The following is a 20591-nucleotide window of genomic DNA, read 5'->3' on the forward strand; positions in this document are numbered from 1 at the left end:
CCCTCACCCAAGGACTGGGAGAGCACCCGCGGATTGGCCGATCAACGGTGACGCCTGTCAGTGGCCAGTCGCCGATTGGTCAGCGGGTAGTCCCGCCCCCCCTCCCGAACGGCGAGTGTGGGAACTCGGAGTCGCGGGAGCTCTCCGATCCACTCAGGGGTCAGGGCATCACTGGTCTCGCGTGCGCGTGACCAGGCCCGGTTTCCGGCGCCAGGACCTTTCCGAAGCGTAGAGTGGCCTAACGGTCACAGCTGTCGCCCATCGGAGAGGCAGGACTACTGCGAGCAGTTTTACCGCGACCTCCGGAGGCCGGCGTGACAGGCTCTGTCACTAAAATAGGTCTGTCCAGTCGTACTTTTTCCTCACCTTGAGCTTTCCCGTCACGGGAATACACGATTTGGCTTAGGGGCCGGGGCTCTCCTGAGGAGAGAGGGTTTGCTTTGCGGGGAAGAGCGAGTCTTGCACTTCGCAGCCTCAAATTTCAGCCGCGGTGTGGAGGGGGGTGCTTTGGGTGGTCCCCACAGCCTTTCCGGAGTGCCCGCGCGTGTGAGCTTTTGAGATTTGACAATTTGTGAAGTGCTTGGTGCTGACTTTCGGGGACGACAGGATCCTTTTACAGTCATTCTCCTGTCAGGGGAGGCAGGTGGGGAGCGAGGAAGGATCCAGACTTTGTTAACAGTGCTTTGAGTTTAAAGAATTGACAAACTCCCGAGTTGATTTCCTGTCAGACCTTTTGCGGTTGAGACATGGAGTCTGAGGCTTTGATGGTAACCGCGTTTGATTTAGAGACAGACTGTGCAGCTTCGCTGTTTTATTGTAAACACGTAAATGAGGAGGAAGAGAAAAACGTAGGGTGTTGGGAGCAGAGGCGGGAGTCGGGAGATCCTGCGAAATCGGAGTCCCTTTGCAGCGGGGGAGGCTGTCGAGGCGTGTGAGGGCCCGGCCCCCTTGCCGCGTGGTTGTTAACAGGAAGGCCCTGATTTGGTTGGTGGCGGATCGCGTCCCTCGCTCCTCTCCCCGGCTCTCCCCGAGTGCGGCAAACTGGCTTCAGTTTGACTAAAAGATAGCGATTTTCCAAGCAGCTTTGCCCCGCTGTGTTTTCTAAAGCGGGGCGTGGACTGGGCGCCCTTTTGGGCCTCACTTGTCCGGCCTGCGGCAAGTGCTGGGTGATGGGATGCGGTTCTGGCGGCAATGGAAGGGGCTGCCTTTGAGAGTCCCGCAGGAAGGTTTAGAAAGTGATTGTTCTTTAAACAAACAGAGCGGTCTGGCTGTTGTAATCGGCCTCGTTTTGCTGTGTGTTCCTCAAACTGGTCCCGGTGTGAGTGGTGCTTCATTGTGAGCTGTGCCTTATCTGATGAATTAATGGCAGGTGAAAGCCTTGCGCCTCCGGAGCGAATATTTACGACTTTTGAAAATGTCTTTAATGTCTAAAAAAAAGTCCTTTAGAAAACCAGACGGCCTCTTGTGCTTATGTTATCAAGAGTTTAGATTTCTGTGGTAAATACAAGTGAGTTTTATTTTAAGTAAACTCATTTTGCGAGATTTGAGATTTGAAAGTGAAATTAATTAATTTTGCACAATCTAGCCTTGGGCTCTGAGAAAATGTAAAGCTGTAATTAATCTTGTGGGACGAAGTGAAAAGGAACTAAAGTGTATGGTGTAATGAATAGTTTAAATTTCTGTGGTAAATACAAGTGAGTTTCATTTTAAGTAAACTCATTTTTCTGGGATTTGAGATTTAAAAGTGAAATTAATTCATTTTGCACAATGTAGTCATGGTTGGGCTCTGAGAAAATGTTGTGAAGCTGAAATTATCTTGTGGGAAGAAGTGAGAAGAAACTAAAATGTGTGGCATTATCAAGAGTTTAGATTTCCGGGGTAAATATAAATGAGTTTCTTTTAAACTCATTTTTGTGGAATTTGAGGTTTAAAAGTGAAATTAATTTTGCAGAATCTAGTCATGGTTGGGCTCTGAGAAAATGTTGTAAAGCTGTAATTTATCTTGTGGAAAACAATGAAAAAGAACTTAAATTTATGGTGTTATCAAGAGTTGGCCAGGCACGGTGGCTCACACCTGTAATCCCAGCACTTTGGGAGGCCGAGGTGGGCAGATCACTTGAGGTCAGAAGTTTGGGACCAGCCTGGCCAACATGGTGAAACCCAGTCTTTACTAAAAGTACAAAAATTAACTGGGCATGGTGGTGCACGCCTGTTACGCTAACTACTTGGGAGGCTGAGGGAGGAGAATTGCTTTAACCTGGGAGGCAGAGGTTGCAGTAAGCCGAGATCATGCCACTGCACTCCAACCCGGGTAACAGAGTAAGACTCTGTCTCAAAAAAAAAAAAAAAAAAAAATTAGATTTCTGTGGTAAATATAAATGAGTTTCATTTTAAGTAAACTCATTTTGTGGGATTTGAGATTTAAAAATGAAATTAATTTTGCACATTCTAGTCATGGTTGGGCTCTAAGAAAATGTTGTAAAGCTGTAATTGTTTACCTTATGGGAAGAAGTGAAAAGGAATTAAAATTTATGGTGTGTCTACTATGAACCAGGCATGATGCTGAGAGTATAACTGTGTAATTTTTGGCCTAAATAGCCCTGTGAAGTAGATATTATTCCAACTTCACAGGTTAGAAAATTTGAGGCACAGAGAGGCGAAATATTTGCCTAAAGTGAAACGGCAAATTTGGCAATTTGGACTTGGATTCAAGTGTTTGTAACTAAAGCCCAGCTCCTTGCATCATACCCTGGTACCTAAAAGACATAACAATTCATTTCAGGTGCAATGTGAATGAAAATTACGTTATGACCCAGGCTTGTTGTCTATGTGCTCCTTGAGAAATAGTTCTGTTGGATAGATGCAGTCAATACTCAAAAGCCCTTGCTATCTTTGCCATGCATTACTCTAAGCACTTGACATGTATTAATTTAATCCTCACAATTCCATGAGGTATGTGCTATTATCATTCCCATCTTACAGACAAAAAAAAAAAAAGGATTTAAGTAAGTTGTTCAACTTACTTACACAGCTAGTATATGGGGGAGGTGGGACCCAAACCCAGGTATTCTGACCACAAGCCTAAGGTCTTAATGCTGTTTGATGCTGCCTCTCATGTAACCAGATATGTGTGACAGTTGCCGTAGAAGTATTAAAGTGTGAGTGTTCTTGTAGTTCAGGGAAAGCCGTGTCACATCCACATGGGATGATCATTGGCATGGTGCCCTTGCTTTTTGGAGGTGAAACTTGAAGTAAGCCTTGAAGTTGAATAGATTCTCCTAGGCGGAGACACAACAGGGTATTATGGACAGAGGGCATAACAGGAGTGAGAAGCTCAAAGAGTGAAAGATTGGTGTTGATTTGTATATGTACCAGAGATGTAAACACGTTGGGAGTCCAGTGATGGACTCACTGCACAGTGCTCCTGTGTCTAACTACAGCCAAATTTTGACAACATTGTAATTAATCCAAATAGGGAGTTCTCTGTTCTCTGGATGTAAGAGCTTGTAACCATTGTCTGCAAACTTGCCTGAAACAGGCTACATAGTAAATATTTTAGGCTTAGAACTGCTGTCCCCAGCCTTTTTGGCACCAGGAACCGGTTTTGGTTTTGTGGAAGACAATTTTTCCACAGATGCAGGGACGGGGGAGTGCTAGCGGGGTATGGTTTCCTAATGAAACTGTTTCATAAGGAGAGTGCAACCTAGATCCCTCGCATGTGCAGTTCACAATAGGGTTTGTGCTCCTGTGAGAATCTAATACTGCAGCTCATCTGACAGGAGGCGGAGCTCAGGCGATAATCCATGCTAGCTCTTGCTGTGCTCCTAACAGGCCAAGGACCAGTACCAGGCGGTTGCCCAGGGGTTGGGGACCCCTGGCTTAGAGTAAAGGGGCAAGTGGTAAGAAGTGATCTCTGCGCAGTGGGCGGGGTCCTGATTATGGAAGGACCTTGCAGGCCATGGTGGGAGTTTTGATTTTACTGTTATTGGTAGCAAAGGTATACCAGGTGATTTTAATAATGAAGTAAAGTGCATAGAGTGTGGTGGTAGACTGCACCATTTACTAGCTATGGGACCTGGGTAAATTACTTAAATCAAGCTTGTCCAACTCTCCTTATTTTGTTGTTGTTGTCATTGTTGTTGTTCTGTTTTGTTTTGTTTTAGGCTTTCGGCAGCCTGAAGCTATGCTTTTTAGTTTCTGTCTCTAGGGATAAGTGGAAAAGAGGGATGAGGAAGGGGCTTTACTGGCCCAACCAGAAACAAGCTAAGAACCCATGACTATATTCCCTCCCTTGGACACCCCTAATAAACGTTCTTTGCTTCAGTTTCCTCATAAGGAAAATGAGGACAGTAATAGGACCTATCCCACAGGGTTGTCAGTAATTTAGCAAGATAGAATACCTAATCAAATAATCAAAAGAAAGTACAAATTAAATTAGAAATAATAATTTTAAACTGTGGTTTTGCTAAAAATTCTGTAATTATGATGAAATGATTATCCTTCTGGATAAAAATAATTTGTCAAAACAACTCAAGAAAAAGTAGGATAATTTGACTAGATCATCAACCATGGAGGAACTTAGAAAATGTTATAAAAACTGGACCCAGAGAGTTTTTTTAATAAATTCAACCCTTTAGAGCACAAAAATTGTCATGCGATGTAAACTTTTTTAGATTATAGAAAGAGATGAAAGGCTTCCCAGCTAATTTTGCAGAGCAATTTTGATACCAAGTGTTAATAATGTAGCAATACAATACTGATTCATTAATTGTGAGAAATATACCATCTCACTAATGTAAGATCGTAGAAATAGAGATGCAAACAATTTCTAAATAAAACACCAACAAATTAAATGTTGTTGTTTATAATCAGCTGGACCCCTCACCCCAAGAACATTAAGAAATGTATTAATATGTTGCATCAGTAGATCAAAAGAGAAAAGTCACTTAGTCATCTGATGCCAAGAAGCTATTTGGTACTATGTACTATCTGTCCTGGTTTTAAAACTGCATGCAGGACCAGCAGGATACTGCCTTAGTTTATTTTGGAACATCTGGCTGACCCCAACAGCCCTCCTTAGTGGGAAGAAGTAGAGGAGAATTTTCAAACGTTGAGACCTATCCATTGTTTCTACCTCTAGGAATTTATCCCATAGAACTACTTGCACAGGTGCAAGACTGTTCTGCAGTGTTCTTTATAAGAGCAAAACTTTAGACGTAACTTGAATATCTATGAATTGGGGGCTGTGTTTAATAAATCATGGCATATTTACAAGATAGAACACTGAGAAGTCGTTACAGTAACTACAGTAGACCTAAAAGTACTGGTTTGGAAAGACTCTTTCCACCACAGGTTAGTTTTGCCTGTTTTTGAGTTTAATATCAATTGAGTCATATACTGTACTCTTTTGTGTCTGGCTGTTTTTAAACCCAAGGTTATGGTTGTGAGATTTGGCCTTGCTGTGTACAGCAGTAGTTGGTTTATTCTTATTGCTGCGAAGTTCCTTTATATAAATATACCACAATTTAATTACTGATAGCCTGTATAAGTTTTATGGTCAGAAAACTCAAATAGTTTAAAAAGTGAAAGTTGATTGAAGTTACAGCTCCAATTAGAGGTATTTTATAACTTGATACTTCTATGCAAGATTAGTCTGCGTTTATCTAACTCGAGTTAGTTCTCCCATCTTCTTTATCCCCTTTTGATTTCTCTCTTTTGGGTTCATGGTCATTAGTATCTCCACTATAGAATGAAAGGGAAACAGGAAAGAGATGAAACCTGAATCTCTTAATTGTGCCTCTCATTACTGCTCTGGTTCAGGAAGGATAAAGTGGGGCAGCTCTTTCATTAACGTACCCTTCCCAGTAACTGTGATGCAGACATTCAAAGCAACTCTCTAGTACAAGATATAATCCGATACTGTTGCAGCCAGTTTTCTAGTTCCATAGTTAAGTGACTCAGAGCCATAACCAAACTTTCCTAATTTTAGATTGTTTGGCTTACCTTTCACATCCATTTATTTAGGTTTAATATAAAATTTAATAAGGCAATCCTAACTTGAAAGTTGAAATGGACCTTAGAGATCATCTCAACTGGTGTTCGAAACCTGGTGGATGAGGAGGTGGTGTCTCTTGTGGTCTGCCCAGCCCACGTAGTGCGGGGGGGACCCAATCCAGAATAGACTCATGGCTTACAGTTTGGAGGCAATGCTTTCTCCTTAGTCAAGAGGCTTTTGGAGCTCCTTTACAAAAGCAGTTAGCCCTTGGGTTCTCTTGTTCATTTGTTTCCAGCATTTACTCTGTAGGCTTTAAGTTACTAAGCAGTCACTTCACAGTTTGTAATTGTGTTTGATTTGATTCTTATTTCTAGTCACGGGCAATATGGCCCTTCAGTTTTGAAAGATTTATTCTAAATTGGCCATGGAAGAATTCTGGTTTTGTCACTCTCTAAAATTCAACCCAAAGTCCAATTCTATTTGAGTTAGCATTCTGAGAGTATATCCATATTATTAAGGTAGTAAGTGTATGAAGTAACTTTTTTATGCGTTGCTTTTCAGGAGTAGAGGTTTACCACTCTTAGGTGACTAAGCAGTATCACAAATAAACCCTCCAGCAAGTTTAAAAATAATTAGGTCCAACTCAGAGGAAGTGGAGTTTCTCCTGTTGCACAAAAATGATGTCTAGCAGCTCCAGTGAAATCGATGTGGTTTGTATTCAAATTGAAAATCTGTCTTTGTTCTTTTTATTGTGCTATACTTCTATTCTAAATTTAGTTTAATTTTATACAGTGAAATGCATAGATCATAAGTAAATTTTTGTTATGTATTTTAACAGTAATATATAAAGCTCTTGTGACAATTTGTGTACAAGTTTCTTTGTGAACACACACTTAAATTTCTTTTGGGTGAACAGACAGAAGTTGAATTACTAGGTCATGGAGTTCATGTGAATTTAACTCTGTGAGAATCTGCCATACAGTTTTTCAAAGTGGTTGTGCTGTTTTTACATTTCTGTTATATTCTTCCATATTTCTTAATCCTTCACGTTGAATCAGTATGTAGATTATTAAACTATAAATAATTTGGCTTAACAGAAAACACCTTTTTTTTAGTCACATAAGGACATAGATATTAATGCTACCTAAGTCGTCTAGGCAATTCTCTTAACTACTGTCAGTCCTAATGTTTTTCAAAAATCTTTGGAGATAATGTTAACTGCCTACCAAGAGTCATTTTTCTCTGACATAACTATGTAAAAGCACTTTGAAAAGCATAAGGCACTATACAAGGGTAAGATAGTATATTTTTAAAAGTATTGAACTGTAACCCAATTCCATATGTTTTTGTGATTTCTATCATGTATTTTGAAACAAAAACATACATAGCTACCAAGTATGTTTATTATAAAATTATTCCCATAGTTCATAATTCATTCTTAGGATGAAGAGTTATTATACTGAAGTGTAATGGTTATTTACTCCTTACTTATTTATACCCTGTCTTATTTTTAAAAGTTTTAAGGTACTTTAGAGATTAATTTATCAAGAAAAATAGGTGCTCAAATGTTTTCTATCTTGTCCACAAAGGGGCACTGTTGGATTATTTAGAAATCAAAAAACATGTAACATTTATTTCTTTGTTCATGGTTAGAAATATTTGCTTTTAAAGTATTTCTGGTGCTAAAGGACTAGTCTTTCTACCATGAAGCATATAAAGGGTTAAGCTCAGTGAAAACTGTTGTCTTAAGTGTAGTTGGGTTAATGAGAACACAGTTCTGCAAATACATCTTTTCATGTAGTCATAGTATTTACAATGAGCAAAGGTCCTTTGATATCACAAATAGGCCTTTGTAACAGCCTCTTGAAAGTGAAATTAAACCCTCAACTTTTCTTTTAGTTCTGTCTTTCATCTTCCCTTTTAATTTGTTGATAAATCTTCCTCAGGTAAAAACAAGAATACCTACTTATGATGAAGATGACAACACTATTCTTTATGCGTATGAAACAAAACCTGAATTGGTCAATAAAGTATGTTAATTGCTAATTGCCAAATATATTAACATTTGCTGTTTTAAAGGAAAAGATGTAAATTCCTCATATACTGTGGAGTTCCCGTAAACTCACACTCAAGAAAATATCTCTCCCCTGAATTTGTATGCTTGCTTTCATCAGAGAATGAGCACTTAACCAATTTACTTTCCCCTTTTTCTTATATAGTAGAAAATTAAGAGCAGTTTTGTACTCACTTTCAGTATAAAACTCTAAACCTGAATTCTTCTGATATAATAAATTCTTTTCTTGCCCCTTCCTCAATTGTCAGTTTTTCGTTCTCATATTAATGTGAATTTTAAAAATCTCTGCTTAATTTAAGACTTCTGAAACCCCTTGAAAAGTTGGTGATAAATAAAAACAATTTAAATAAATAAATATAGCTCCCCCCTGCCCCCAGTGTTCAGTTTGGCCGTTACAGAAATAAATCATTAACTACTTTTAAAATATTAGCAGGAACCGAAGATTGTATCTGACGCATCCTGTAATACTGAAGAGCAACTGAAGACAGTTAATGATGTCCTTATCCATTGCCAGGTATGGAAGTTCTGTCTCTTCAATGTAGTTTTCTAAAATGTTAAGCAAAAACTCTCTTTATCTTACATAAAGGGAAAGTGTACAATTAATTGAAATTTTGCCTATCAATTTATTTATGATTATCATCCCATTGTGATGATTTTTTAAAAACAATTTATAGTTAGAACCACATCTCCTGAATAGCAACATGTAGATTTTATAGCTTTTTAAAAAGCCCATTACCAACCAAATGTAGTTATGTCTCTTTCATCTACATTGCTCAGTATTGAATTAGTTTCCCCTACAAAATCCTTAAAGGAAATTGACTGATTTGGATGAAATTTAGTATGTGCCTAAATGCACATCAAGATATCTCAATGGAAACAAAGTGGCAGCCCATCAAGGTTTTGTAAAGAAATATACCTAAGGTAGTTTTGAGGGGTTGTTTTAAGAATCACCATGTTAGTAGAGATGTGATTACTGGGAATTTTGTGAGTTGCATACCCTAGAGGTAATGAAGGTTTATATATATATATATATATATATATATGTATGTATGTATGTGTGTGTATATATATGTATATATATGTATATGTATATACATATATATATAAAAATAATGTTTCTTACCATATATAAGGTTTCTTGAATGGAATGAGCTAACATACTTTGGAAAGTAAAATTGTTTGGGTGTCTATCATGATCATGGAGAACAGAAGTGGAGTGCTTCCAAGGGACACATGCAGTCTTGGGGGGAAGTGGGTGCAGAGGCGAGCTGGGAAGGGAGGGAGCAGGTTCTCCCTAGCCTGCCTCCCCATGCACTGCTAGGTCATGGTCTAGGTCAGCTTGCATGCTGAGGTGGGAGGTAGCATCTGTGGGGGGAGGTGCCCAGGGCCATGGTCAGCCTGAAATGGCCCCAAGGGCCCCTCTCCATTGCTGCCAAGGGGCTGGCTCTTTCTTCCCCTACCCGTTCTAGATCACAGAGGTGGCGCTCCAGCCTGCCTTGTTCTTTCATCCCAGTTCCCTCTTGAGTCCATCTCCATCCTGCTTAGGCTGGGAGCAGAGGAAGACCTGGCCATCCCCTGCCTACCTCAGCTCCCTAGTCCTGCCTCTTCACTCCTGGAGATGGTGGAGCACCTGGGCCAGTCCTCTCCTCTGAGTCCTCATAACTGTCCCCACAGCCAACCAACTGCCCTCATCCCCGCCCTTCTTCTGACCCCTTCCCGACTATTCTAGTGGCCAGGGCTGACACCCTTGCTGCTTTCTGCATCTAGTCCCCTCCCTGAACTCAGAGCTGCCCCCCATCGGGCATCCTCCTCTTTCTCCTCTGGCTCCAGTCCTTGTCCCTCCTTCCCCTCTGTGAGTTCTCCCACATCTTGGAGAAGCCATTTCTCTTGCTTCCCATCCCTCCTTTCCTGTCATCCTCACTCTCTTCTTCCTGTGACAGCCCCACTCCTGGAATGTCATTCATACTTGCTGTCTCCACACCTGGCTGCCTGTTTTTCTCTCTGGGTATTTATGAACCTGCTGTTCCTTCTATGCTGTAAGCCCTTCCATGCATCCTCACCTGGCGAGGGCCTTCTCATGTTTAATTCTCACTTCAGACCTCACCTCCTCTGAAAAGGTCTCCATGACTGCAGCCTGGGTTAGGACTGCTTTTCTGTGCATGCTTAGCCTCCTGTTCCCGCCTGTGTCACGCCACTGATAATAACAATAGTAACATGAAGAGACCACTGAGCACTGTTGGACCGGGCATAGTGTAGTGCTGATACTGTTAGTATTAACCTAATACTATAGCAAGGTTCTCGTCCTCGAGAGAACCCTGAGAGAGCTTTTCATCCTGATTCCCTACATGAGGACACTGAAGCACAGAGAGGTTAAGTAACTTGCCCAGGGTCACACAGCCAATAAGTGGCTGGACTGTAGTATTTGACCCCAACCATGTTCCCCAAGAGCCTGCACTGTTTATCTCAGTGCCGCAGCCCTGTGGTTCTCACTAGGGCCATCAGAATCACCTGGGGGGGCTTGTGAAAACATAGACCACTGCTCCCCCTCTCAGAGTTCCAGGTTCCATAGGTCTGGGGTACAGCCTGGCATTTGGCATTTCTAATGAGCTTACAGGTGATGTTGATGCTACCGGTCCGTGGACCACACTTTGCAAACCACTGTTCCAGGCTGTTTATCACTTTGTCTTCTGGAATCCTCTTTTTACTTGTCTCTTTCCCAGCTGAGATGGTAGTTCCTCTAGGACAGGCTGGAGTGCAGTGGCGCAGTCATGGCTCACTGCAGCCACAACTTCCCAGGCTCAGGTGATTCTCCCACTTCGGCCTTCCTAGTAGCATGGACTACAGGCATGCACCACCACGCTTGGCTAATTTTTTGTGTTTTTGGTAGAGATGGGGGTTTCGCCATGTTGCCTAGCTTGTCTCCAACTCCTGAGCTCAAGCGATTCACCTGCCTTAGCCTCCCAAAGTGCTGGGATTACAGGCATGAGCCACCGCACCTGGCCAGAAGCTTTTTTTTTTTCGGTTCATGTTCTCAATACCTAGCAAAGTAGTTCTGCCAGGTGGTAGGCCGTCAATAAAGGTTTAGTTGAATGAGTGACTGAATGAATGAATGAATGAATGAATGAGGAGATGTTTCTGGCCCTTTGTTTAAGTGTATTTTTCTTTGCCCAAAGTTTCTGTGTATTTCAAGAAGAATTCTCAGATTTTTATCAGTCTCCTATGTGCTTGATTACAATGTTTCTGGCCCTTTGCTTAAGTGTATTTTTCTTTGCCCAAAGTCTCTGTGTATTTCAAGAAGAATTCTCAGATTTTTATCAGTCTCCTATGTGTTCGATTGGCACATAAGAGATGTGTACTTAAAGGTTTTGTAAGGTTAATTGCTGACTGCATGATTTAAAAATACTTTGAGGCCAAAAGTCATATCTGTTATATTTGGTTCAGTGTTCTTTCTGGAGTGGAACACTCACTGTCTGTATATAATATAGACTTCATATTTGTACATATGTGAACATATATGTTACGTATATCATAAAGTGAGTCTTTGTTCTTTTAGCAGATTTCTTTCCTAAAATAGCACCTTCCTTGATGTGCAGTGTCTTCATCATCAATGTGCTAGCATAGAGGCATTGTGGGACATCATTCACCAGCATTAGAGCTTCCTCAATTCCTACATGGAGTAGAGCAGGGGAGGGGACGCTGGGGCTCCTGAGCTCAGCCTGTTGGCTCTGTGTCACCTACAGCCAGGCCTTGAATAGGAGCAAGACATTTCTGATGGCTTGAGAACTTTTGTTGTATCTAGCAGTTAACATTTGACTTAATGGTATTTTCACGTTACTTTTCCTTGAAATAAAAATTATATTTTACATTGTATACCAATTATATGACTACATTGCATTATGATAGGTTATATATGATGCTATGCAAAACCTGGATAAGAAGATTGATGTGATTCGTAGAAAGGTTTCAAAAATCCAACGTTTCCATGCGAGATTCCTGTGGGCAAATCGTGTAAGTGTTATAAAAAACATTTTTACAACTGTGATAAACCTCTGGTTTGTAAAGATGCCAATAAGCTAGAAGTGAGAGAGTACCAGTATCTGTGTGAGATTAGCAAGGCATATCTATACTTGTAGCAGTAGATGGAGACTAAACTCTGTTGGGAGAACGCTGAAATTTAGGTTTGATAATTTATGATGCTGCCTATTTTTATGTTTGTAATTATAATGTGTAAAATACAATTAAAATGTAGGATTGAAGAATTATATAATCAAAAGGGACCATTTATTTTTAATAATGTAAAGCAATGTTGCATGGAAAATAAGTATTAATGTATTTACTACTAATTTTATTTACTTTTTTACTCACCATTGGTTTATGCTGTGTTTGTGTGATTTCAGAAGCGATATGGATACAAAAAGTATTCTTACCGGCTTGCTAAAAAGCTTAAACTCCAGAAAATGAAGAAAAATGAGGTTTACGAGTCATTCTCCTACCCTGAAAGTTACAGCCCCACTTTACCAGTGTCAAGGCGTGAGAATAATTCCCCGAGCAACCTTCCAAGGCCATCCTTTTGCATGGAAGAATACCAGCCAGCTGAGCCGGAGGAGGACCCGATCCTCAGCCGCACTCCGAGTCCAGTGCATCCCTCAGATTTCTCTGAGCATAATTATCAGCCGTATTATGCATCTGATGGTGCAATGTATGGTTCTTCTTCAGGGCCCTGCCTTGGCAACCCTCGGGCTGACAGCATCCACAACACTTACTCAACTGACCATGCTTCTGCAGCACCACCTTCAGGTATGCTGGCCCAGGGAGAGCCCAATTTGGTACATGCCCCTGAGATGATGAGTTGCTCAGCTTTGTTAGAGAATAGGTATACTGGATCATCTCTCTGCCTCCCTTCTGGTTTTGGTGAGTTTGAAATGCCATATTTACAAGTAGCACTATTTGACCTATATTTATCAACATCCTTGATGTAAACTAGTGGAAGCTGTTCGTTTCCTATTTTGAGGGCTGGTTTTAGGTGATATTCAGAATGATGACTAACATTTATTGAATGCATATTATGTGCAAGGCACTGCGCCAATGAACTGACATGCCTCTTCTCCACTTATACTCATAACGACCCCATGGTTTTGGCACATTTATTACGCCATCCCCAAGGTCACAGAGCTGGTGAGTAGCACTTCTAGAACTCTGCGCCATTGTGCTTTTTCAAATCTTCTATTTTTATTTGCCCTTTCCCTAGATAAATAAAAAACACTCCTGATATGGCAAGAGCCCAGATGGTAGGGAAGAAAGGGTATGTTTTTGGCTAATTCACACACACAAAAAGATCAAATTGTGTTGATGGTCCTGGTTGGAGAAACAAATTTTCCTAACTAATTACAAAACCCACTTTAGTCATCACACACTAATTTTAGGGAGTCTAACACTCTGGGTGAGTAAAAGGATACTTGTCAGTACACAAAGAAGTTTCAACACAACTTAGTGTAGAGCATAGCTAAAACTTTCTGAAGTATGAGCAGTTAAACTGTCTCATATCTCAGTTATTTTTTAAACATATAAACCTTTGACCAAAATCTCTATTACTATGCAATTAAACATGAAAGGGGAATTAAATAAAATGTTAGTTACTTCTGACCTAGTTCAGCAGAAAATAATCTTGTTTTCTTCAAAATGCACATTAGCACTTAAGCCACGAGAGACAGGAATCTAAAAAGTAAAGCGATACTAAAAATAACCTTATTGACTACATGGGGAAGATTTGATAAAAGTACTATATTTGGTTCTTAAAGATAATGGGGTTGTTATTGAGATTCATTGATTAAAAGGAACAAATTTAAGCAATTATAAAACTGTAAATTTGGAGAATTTCCATTATATTTTGCTAGTAAAATTAACCTAATCTAGATAGATAAAGAGAGAAATTCCTTGAAATACTTGAAGAGAGTCATAGGTTAGGTTAGATTAACCTAATTTTACCCAAGTGACAGATCTTTTGCCATATTTGCCTGTGGCCAAAGAAGACTTGGTTTACTTAGTCTGTTTTGTGATCTTTGAAACTTTAATGCAACTTCTGAACCAGCTTTTGCTATTTAGGGGAGGTCAGATGGGACACTCTTGTGTAGGCATCCCCACATCATCTTTATATAGGCTTTCACTAGATTTTACAGTTGGAGTCTTGACTCCTTGCTAGGAACATCACAGAAGGATCCAACAAACAGAGCATTCTTCCCTACCTAACATCTCTTCTTTCAGGATAATGATCAGGTCAAGTGTGATTTGTCTTTTTTTTTCCCCCCCTCTCCATTGAAGTTACAAGGTCACCATTTGAAAATGACTGTTACATAGAGGAAGGAAGCATCACTAAGCACCCTTCAACTTGGTCGGTGGAAGCAGTGGTCCTGTTTCTAAAACAAACAGATCCTGTTGCATTATGCCCTCTTGTCGACCTCTTCAGAAGCCATGTAATGTATCTTTTGATCCTGTTTTCCTGCTGTAATGCGTTTGAATGACCTCTGTGCAGGTCTTTCAGTTGGATACTGTGTGAATGGTGGGAGAACCCTATTAGCTGATTTTTCCATATACTAGAAAGCTTATTTTGCCCAAGGTTAGCCTTAAATGGTAGGCTAATGGTCTGTTCTTTAAACAGTCATAGAAGTGCCTAAAATACAAACTGCCTCAGCTTCTTAAGACATGATGATTCAGCATGGCCACTCAGGTGTACCTCCCCTTTGTAATGACAGATACAAAGATCCTCCCCCTATCTGCTCCCAGCTGGGCACCAGGACCACGAGGAGGAGGAGGTAACCACAAGCTATAACAGGGTGGCCTTCTTTTTATATAACCAGTGATTCAACAACTGATTCCATTTGCCTCGATTATTGATGATTTGTAATGCTAATACCCTCTTGCTATTATCAGACCATTTACAAAGTAATATCCTAGGCCGAAGTTTTATAAGTTCTAGTTTCTTTAATTTCGAGTTTTACTTAGTAGAAAAAGTATAGAAGTGCCAAACAAAGGTTGTACTGTAAGGGATTTCAGACCTTTTCAGATAGTGTTAAATGAGTAAATAAAATTTTATTTTTAAACTGGAACATACAAAACCAAATCATATGCTTCAGCAGCATAAGTTGATCAATTAAGATAAGGAATTTTAGAAGGATGCTTTGTGACTATGTTTTATTTATTCAGATATTTTCACAGTGTGTCCTAACAAAATTAGTAGCCACATATCTGATTTTTAATATAGTAAGAAAATTGGTGATGAGTTTTAGCATCTAATTAGCTTCAGACAACTAATTGGCATTCATCATAAAGACAACATTGTATAGACATTTACAGTTTACACTGATGTTGACTTACTCATCTTCCCAGCCCTTCTCAGAAAGTTAATGAATATCTGAAATTCATTTTTACTATTCATAGTCTTTACTATTTTGTCATGGATGTGTAGTATTTTATTCAACGTACAGTATATATTTAAAATTAAGTTTGACACAGTTTATTTTTTAAGATATTATGTTAAATTTCCTTTTTCTTAGAACTTGAAGTGAGTTTATACATTACCAAATGGTGCTTCACTGTACAAGTTATATTTTAATAGTTTTCATAAAGTAGATGCATATTCAGAGAATATACATCTGCAATGAGCTCCTCTCTAGTTTGCTTTACATGTTCTCATAAAGAACTAACCATTCTAATGAAAATATGGAAGCATTATTAATTATCGTTAAGTTTCTTCTCTCCATAGGAAATTGACGGGAAGGCTCTGCTCCTACTCACGAGTGATGTGTTGCTGAAGCACTTGGGGGTGAAGCTGGGAACGGCTGTGAAGCTATGCTACTACATTGACCGACTTAAACAAGGAAAATGCTTTGAAAATTGAAAAAATCCTTGTGCAAATTTAGATTGGGCCAACTTCTAGAGGCACCAATGCCTTCTTAGTGTAGAATCATTTTTCTGCCCTTTAGTCGTTTTTGTTTTGTAGAAAGTGTCTCTCAAAATATATTATAGCTAGAATTGTAGAACTATGTTATAGTCCAGTCTACTTCTTTAAAAACCACTTAACTGCTAGATAGTATTAGAATAGTCCAACAGGAAATTCATTCTTTATAGGTCTTTAAAAATTACTTGTATTATATTGTTTACAAATATATTTCATGCAAGAAACAGAAAAAAAAAAAAACCCCTTTGATTCTGGTTCATCTCGATACAGAGAACCAAAACAGCTAAGAGAGGTATTATCAGGGTTGACAACTCCTATGATTGAATCTATGGGAATTATTCCTCAGAAGAGAATTTAAAGGTGTACCCGTAGATATCTCTTTCTGGAGTATTTTATCTGTCTGATGTTGCAGTATTCTACAAGTTTCCAGAAAGAGAATAGCCATATAAATTATTTTCCTTTCTGCTATTATTTCTCTATATGTTTTATTTATTCAGATTTAGAGAAAAAAATAAGCATATAAACTTTTATTAAGTGCCCTTAACAGTTTTAAGATAAACTATAGGATAGATAGAATGGTTATTTTATGCAAGAAATATTGTACCGCAAGGGTGGTTTGGATGAAGTCTGACTACTTTTTTTCAAACAAACTATTATATTAAAACTTTCATATTTTGGCTAAGTTTGGACATATAACTACACTTTCATTGTTTGCATCTCTCTATGAGGATACCTCTGTCCAAACTTTTAAAAGGCATAACTTTATGTGTTTATTCTTCATATAGATAGTATTTTATATTTTATTCTCACCCGAAATATACACACAATCTTTTTTAAAAAAATTTAAAATGGCATTTTGTATTGCCACAGAGGTAGGATGAGCCATATATTAGTGAAATGTTTTATTTTGTAAAATGTAAATGAATTATTTGCCATCATTAGTACCTCTCAACTTACTTTTTAGAGGACAAGAAACAATCTGTAGATTGGTTTCCATACAGGGAAGTTCTCTGTCCTATGCAATGTTTCTAATTAATTTGCTTAATTCTGAGCCATTAATCCTGCTACACTTTGAATGATACATTAATTCAGACTAATCTTTGGGGGCTTTATTTTATAAGTTAGAACTTTCAAGGGAAACATGTTCAACACTATTATTTTGTTATAAATTTATAACTTTGTTATTACATTGTATAACAAATATAAGGTTTATAAGCTATGAGAATTGGTGCTATCACCATTAGCTATTTGCTGTAATGTCAAGAAAATGTTCACCAGATGCAAGAATGTACCTTTTCTTTTTAGAAAGCCAAATGTACTTTAGACATGAATGCAACTATTTAAAGAATAGCTTCATCTATGTTATTCCTTATATGTCATAAGATTCTTACTTAAACTTGGTCTTCTTTCAAGTTGTTTGTATGAAGATGCTGTACCCACTTGAACAGTCCTCAGGTGTTTACATAAATACTATGTTTTACAGTTTTCATATTTTAAAATATTAATAAATCACAACAGTTCATTGAAAGCCTCAGATGTGATTTCATTTATCATCACTGTATTACATTAATGTGTGTATTTGTTGTAATGTGTGAACTGAAACAGAGCCACTCTAGTAAGCTTGTGGCTTTCCATGTCCAAATACTTGAGTTTTAAAACCTGCCCAGATTATACTGAGAAACAGATGCCTAAAAGCCAAGGGCTGATTTCTTACAGGGGTCTTCAATGAGACCCCAGGGGGGCTGTAAGAAGTTCAGTCGATGAGCTGTATCTGTACTCAGAGCCTTTGTTATTTATGATATCATCAGTGATGCGAGAGTGCTAGAAAATGCCTGTGCCCGGAGATATCTCATCCCATCTGAGCCTGTACGCCTGGCTGGCAACTCCAGCTGCTCTTTTACCACTGGGGGCCAGAGGCCGCCTCCTGGATGCACCTGCTCTTGGCCCTCTGCCTTCAGATGGCCCAGCTGCCCCGGTGGGATGCCCTTGGAGGACTGGGGTTACAGTTGAGTAGCCTCACTTATCCAACCCCTACCCCCACCCCAGGAGTTGTGGCTCCAGCCGAGGAACCCAGAAACCCTCACTACTCTTGCTCCCCAGCAGCGTGTCCTGTGATTCACTGGAGACAATAGGGCCCCGACCGAGGCTCCATGGGTGATGCTCAGCGACTGGAACGGGGGTGTCAATTTGAGTGATCTGAGACTTGAGTAATTCATGGCTCCTTTTTTTCTCCTATCTGGCTTATAAATTTTTAGTCCATAGACTATCATGCCATATTACCCTTCTTGTGAATTTTCCAGACTTGAAATGATTTTCCTCTGGCTTTACCTCTCATTCCATCCTTTGATGCTTTGTAGCCTGCAGAATTCTGCATCTTGAGCTCTAAGACCTTCCAGGAACACCTAGCATTTGCTTTGGTCTTTCGTCTGTGTGATTTCTTATTGTTGAAATGTCTTACAGTACACGTTCTAGAGTGGGATTTCCTAAACTTTTAAACCAAGGCCTCCCTCTGTAGGCATAGAAACACCATGCCCTTCTGTAATATTCAAAAGTAAAAAGTAAATACTGTGAGTAGTGGCAGTGTAATTGGGAGGAAAAGCACAGCTTTTTCAAGCTGCAGAAGGGATTGTCCTCGCAGTTGGCTGAGTACATGAAGTAGGTTAAAATTTCTGAGGCTATAGCTGGATGCTGGGGCTTGCTCACAAAGTCTCCTGAGGCTGATCCAGGCAATGTGGGAGAGCTTTAGGTTTGAGAGGATGTGCAAGCGAGAGCCCACCGTTGGAATACGTGGCGGACAGTCCTTCCTCTCTTCTGGCTGTTTGCCCTATTTTGTCAGCAGGTTGATGTCACTAAACCTTAAGAGCGACACTCCATAGTTAGCACATGCTCAAATTGAGCTTGGCCACTCCCCCTGCTCTAATAGAGGCCACTCTAGTGTTATGGGATCACCTTTCTGCCTGTAGGGATACTATCAGCATTGAGGGGAGATGTTTTAGAAATAAGGGACCTAGCTCCTCTCCTCGAGCTGCCTAGAACATAACAGACAAACCAGCGTTCATGAAAAGGAGAACGTCGGCATTTATGACAGAGCGTATGAGTCAGTGCCAAGTGCCCATAAGTGACGTGTCCTTATGCATCAGTAGTGGTGTGTTCTGTTCTTCTGCCATAGGACTGAAGCACTTAAGCACATGCATTTGTGGAAATAATCCCTCAGGGACAACGGGGTGGCCAGGGCAGGGTTTTGGCCTTGCCAAGCCCTGCTCCTCCTTCGGCCTCACTCCTCCACCTGGCTTTGGCTAGCCTTGGAGGCTCAAGTCCACTGATGTCAGGGGCGGGGTGGGTGCACATATTCCACGGGGGCAGAAATCAGTCCGTTGGGAGCAGGACACATATCTTACAACTTCCTTTTACATTCATGTAAGACGAAAAAGATTAAGCTTCTCTGCAGTTAACGTACGGAGTCACTGATGTGTTCTAAAGTGCTGAACATTGTTGGTACTTGCCACCATCCCAGCGCTTCTCGGTTCCTACCTGTCCTTAGAGGCATAAAGCCTGGACGCGACACTTGCCACACTCCTTTGCCAGTAGACCTGGATTCTTAGATTCTGCCCCAAGAGACCCTGTGCCCTGATTTGGGGAGGAGGGAGGTGAGGAGAAGCCGCTTCCTTCTGGTGGCTGCACAGGACAGGCTTTCGAGCATCAGCAGGAGGCAGATGTGGGGTTTGCCAGCAGCCTCTGGATATCACCTTGAGACTCACCCACTTCAGTCGTGCAGGCAGCTGAGACCACTGGGGGCAGGGGAGCTTCCCTGTGACTCTTGCAGTCCTGGATTTCTAGAAACTTCCTCTGCCTTCCAGGAGCCATATAAGCTTCTGATTCTGTATTAAACCACTTCCATTCTGAAGATTCAGAATGGCTCATATGTTCCTGACCAGACCTGGACTTGTTTACCTTCTTCAGCATATCTGTCTTGTACAGGCCCACTGTTCAGAAAGAAGAGTAAAACTTCCATAGAAAGGGCCCTTTATATTATCTAGTTTAAGTAAACTAGTATATTTCATCAAATCTAAGACCTCTTTGATTGTAAGATGCACCACTGTTTAATAGTAAAGGAAAATGCTACCCATTAAACTATCACTCACCATTGATTATAAAATGCAAACTGGTTTCATAGATGTTAACACGTGAAAAGATGGGTGGCTTAAGACCTATAAAATGTTAGCTCTCAGAAGCTGAACAGGTGGTTTTAAAAGCTTAATGCAAAGAAATTGCACTAGTTGAATTGAAGACTAATACAAATTAAAACAAAACCAATCTAATCAGATCTGCCCCGAATTCACAATTACCAAGGAGACTTTGAAATGTGAAATTATATCCATTGCCTTAAGTAAAAAGCCTTACCACAAATGTGTATTTTTTCTTTAGGTATTAACTAGTACTAGGATGAAGCCATCATACTTAGCAAGGCATTTAACAATTTCCTTGCATCCAGCCAAGGAAAAAAAGGGGAACTTGGAATGATTATAGAGTCTTAAGAGTCATGTCACCCAAATGCAATGCACAGACCT

General features: G+C 40.1%; 1 protein-coding gene across 4 annotated transcripts; it reads left to right on the forward strand.

The window, feature by feature from the left end:
* Nucleotides 1-84: 84 nt before the first annotated feature.
* SCML1 (Scm polycomb group protein like 1) lies at nt 85-17551 on the forward strand. Of its 4 annotated transcripts, none has more exons than XM_002831429.5 (8): nt 85-339; nt 6557-6705; nt 7942-8025; nt 8503-8583; nt 11973-12077; nt 12467-12866; nt 14388-14539; nt 15829-17551. In XM_002831429.5, exons 2-8 carry the CDS (start codon nt 6673-6675, stop codon nt 15961-15963), a joined length of 990 nt encoding a protein of 329 aa, XP_002831475.1. In that variant the 5' UTR covers nt 85-339; nt 6557-6672; the 3' UTR covers nt 15964-17551. The 4 variants fall into 4 exon arrangements, with proteins under 4 accessions (XP_002831475.1, XP_009232895.1, XP_009232898.1 ...); XM_009234620.4 differs by having other exon boundaries at nt 108-339; nt 8500-8583; XM_009234623.4 differs by lacking the exon at nt 6557-6705 and having other exon boundaries at nt 108-339.
* Nucleotides 17552-20591: the final 3040 nt, after the last annotated feature.

This window comes from Pongo abelii, chromosome X, assembly GCF_028885655.2.
Source record: "Pongo abelii isolate AG06213 chromosome X, NHGRI_mPonAbe1-v2.0_pri, whole genome shotgun sequence".
NCBI classification, from domain to species: domain Eukaryota; kingdom Metazoa; phylum Chordata; class Mammalia; order Primates; family Hominidae; genus Pongo; species Pongo abelii.

What these genes read in the sequence shown, in the direction of transcription:
- SCML1 (XM_009234620.4), top strand. Translation starts at nt 6,673, where the DNA reads ATGATGTCTAGCAGCTCCAGTGAAATCGATGTG. An exon ending in ATGTCCTTATCCATTGCCAG is followed by an intron (nt 8,584 to 11,972) that starts GTATGGAAGTTC and finishes GCATTATGATAG; the next exon opens with GTTATATATGATGCTATGCA. An exon ending in GATTCCTGTGGGCAAATCGT is followed by an intron (nt 12,078 to 12,466) that starts GTAAGTGTTATA and finishes GTGTGATTTCAG; the next exon opens with AAGCGATATGGATACAAAAA.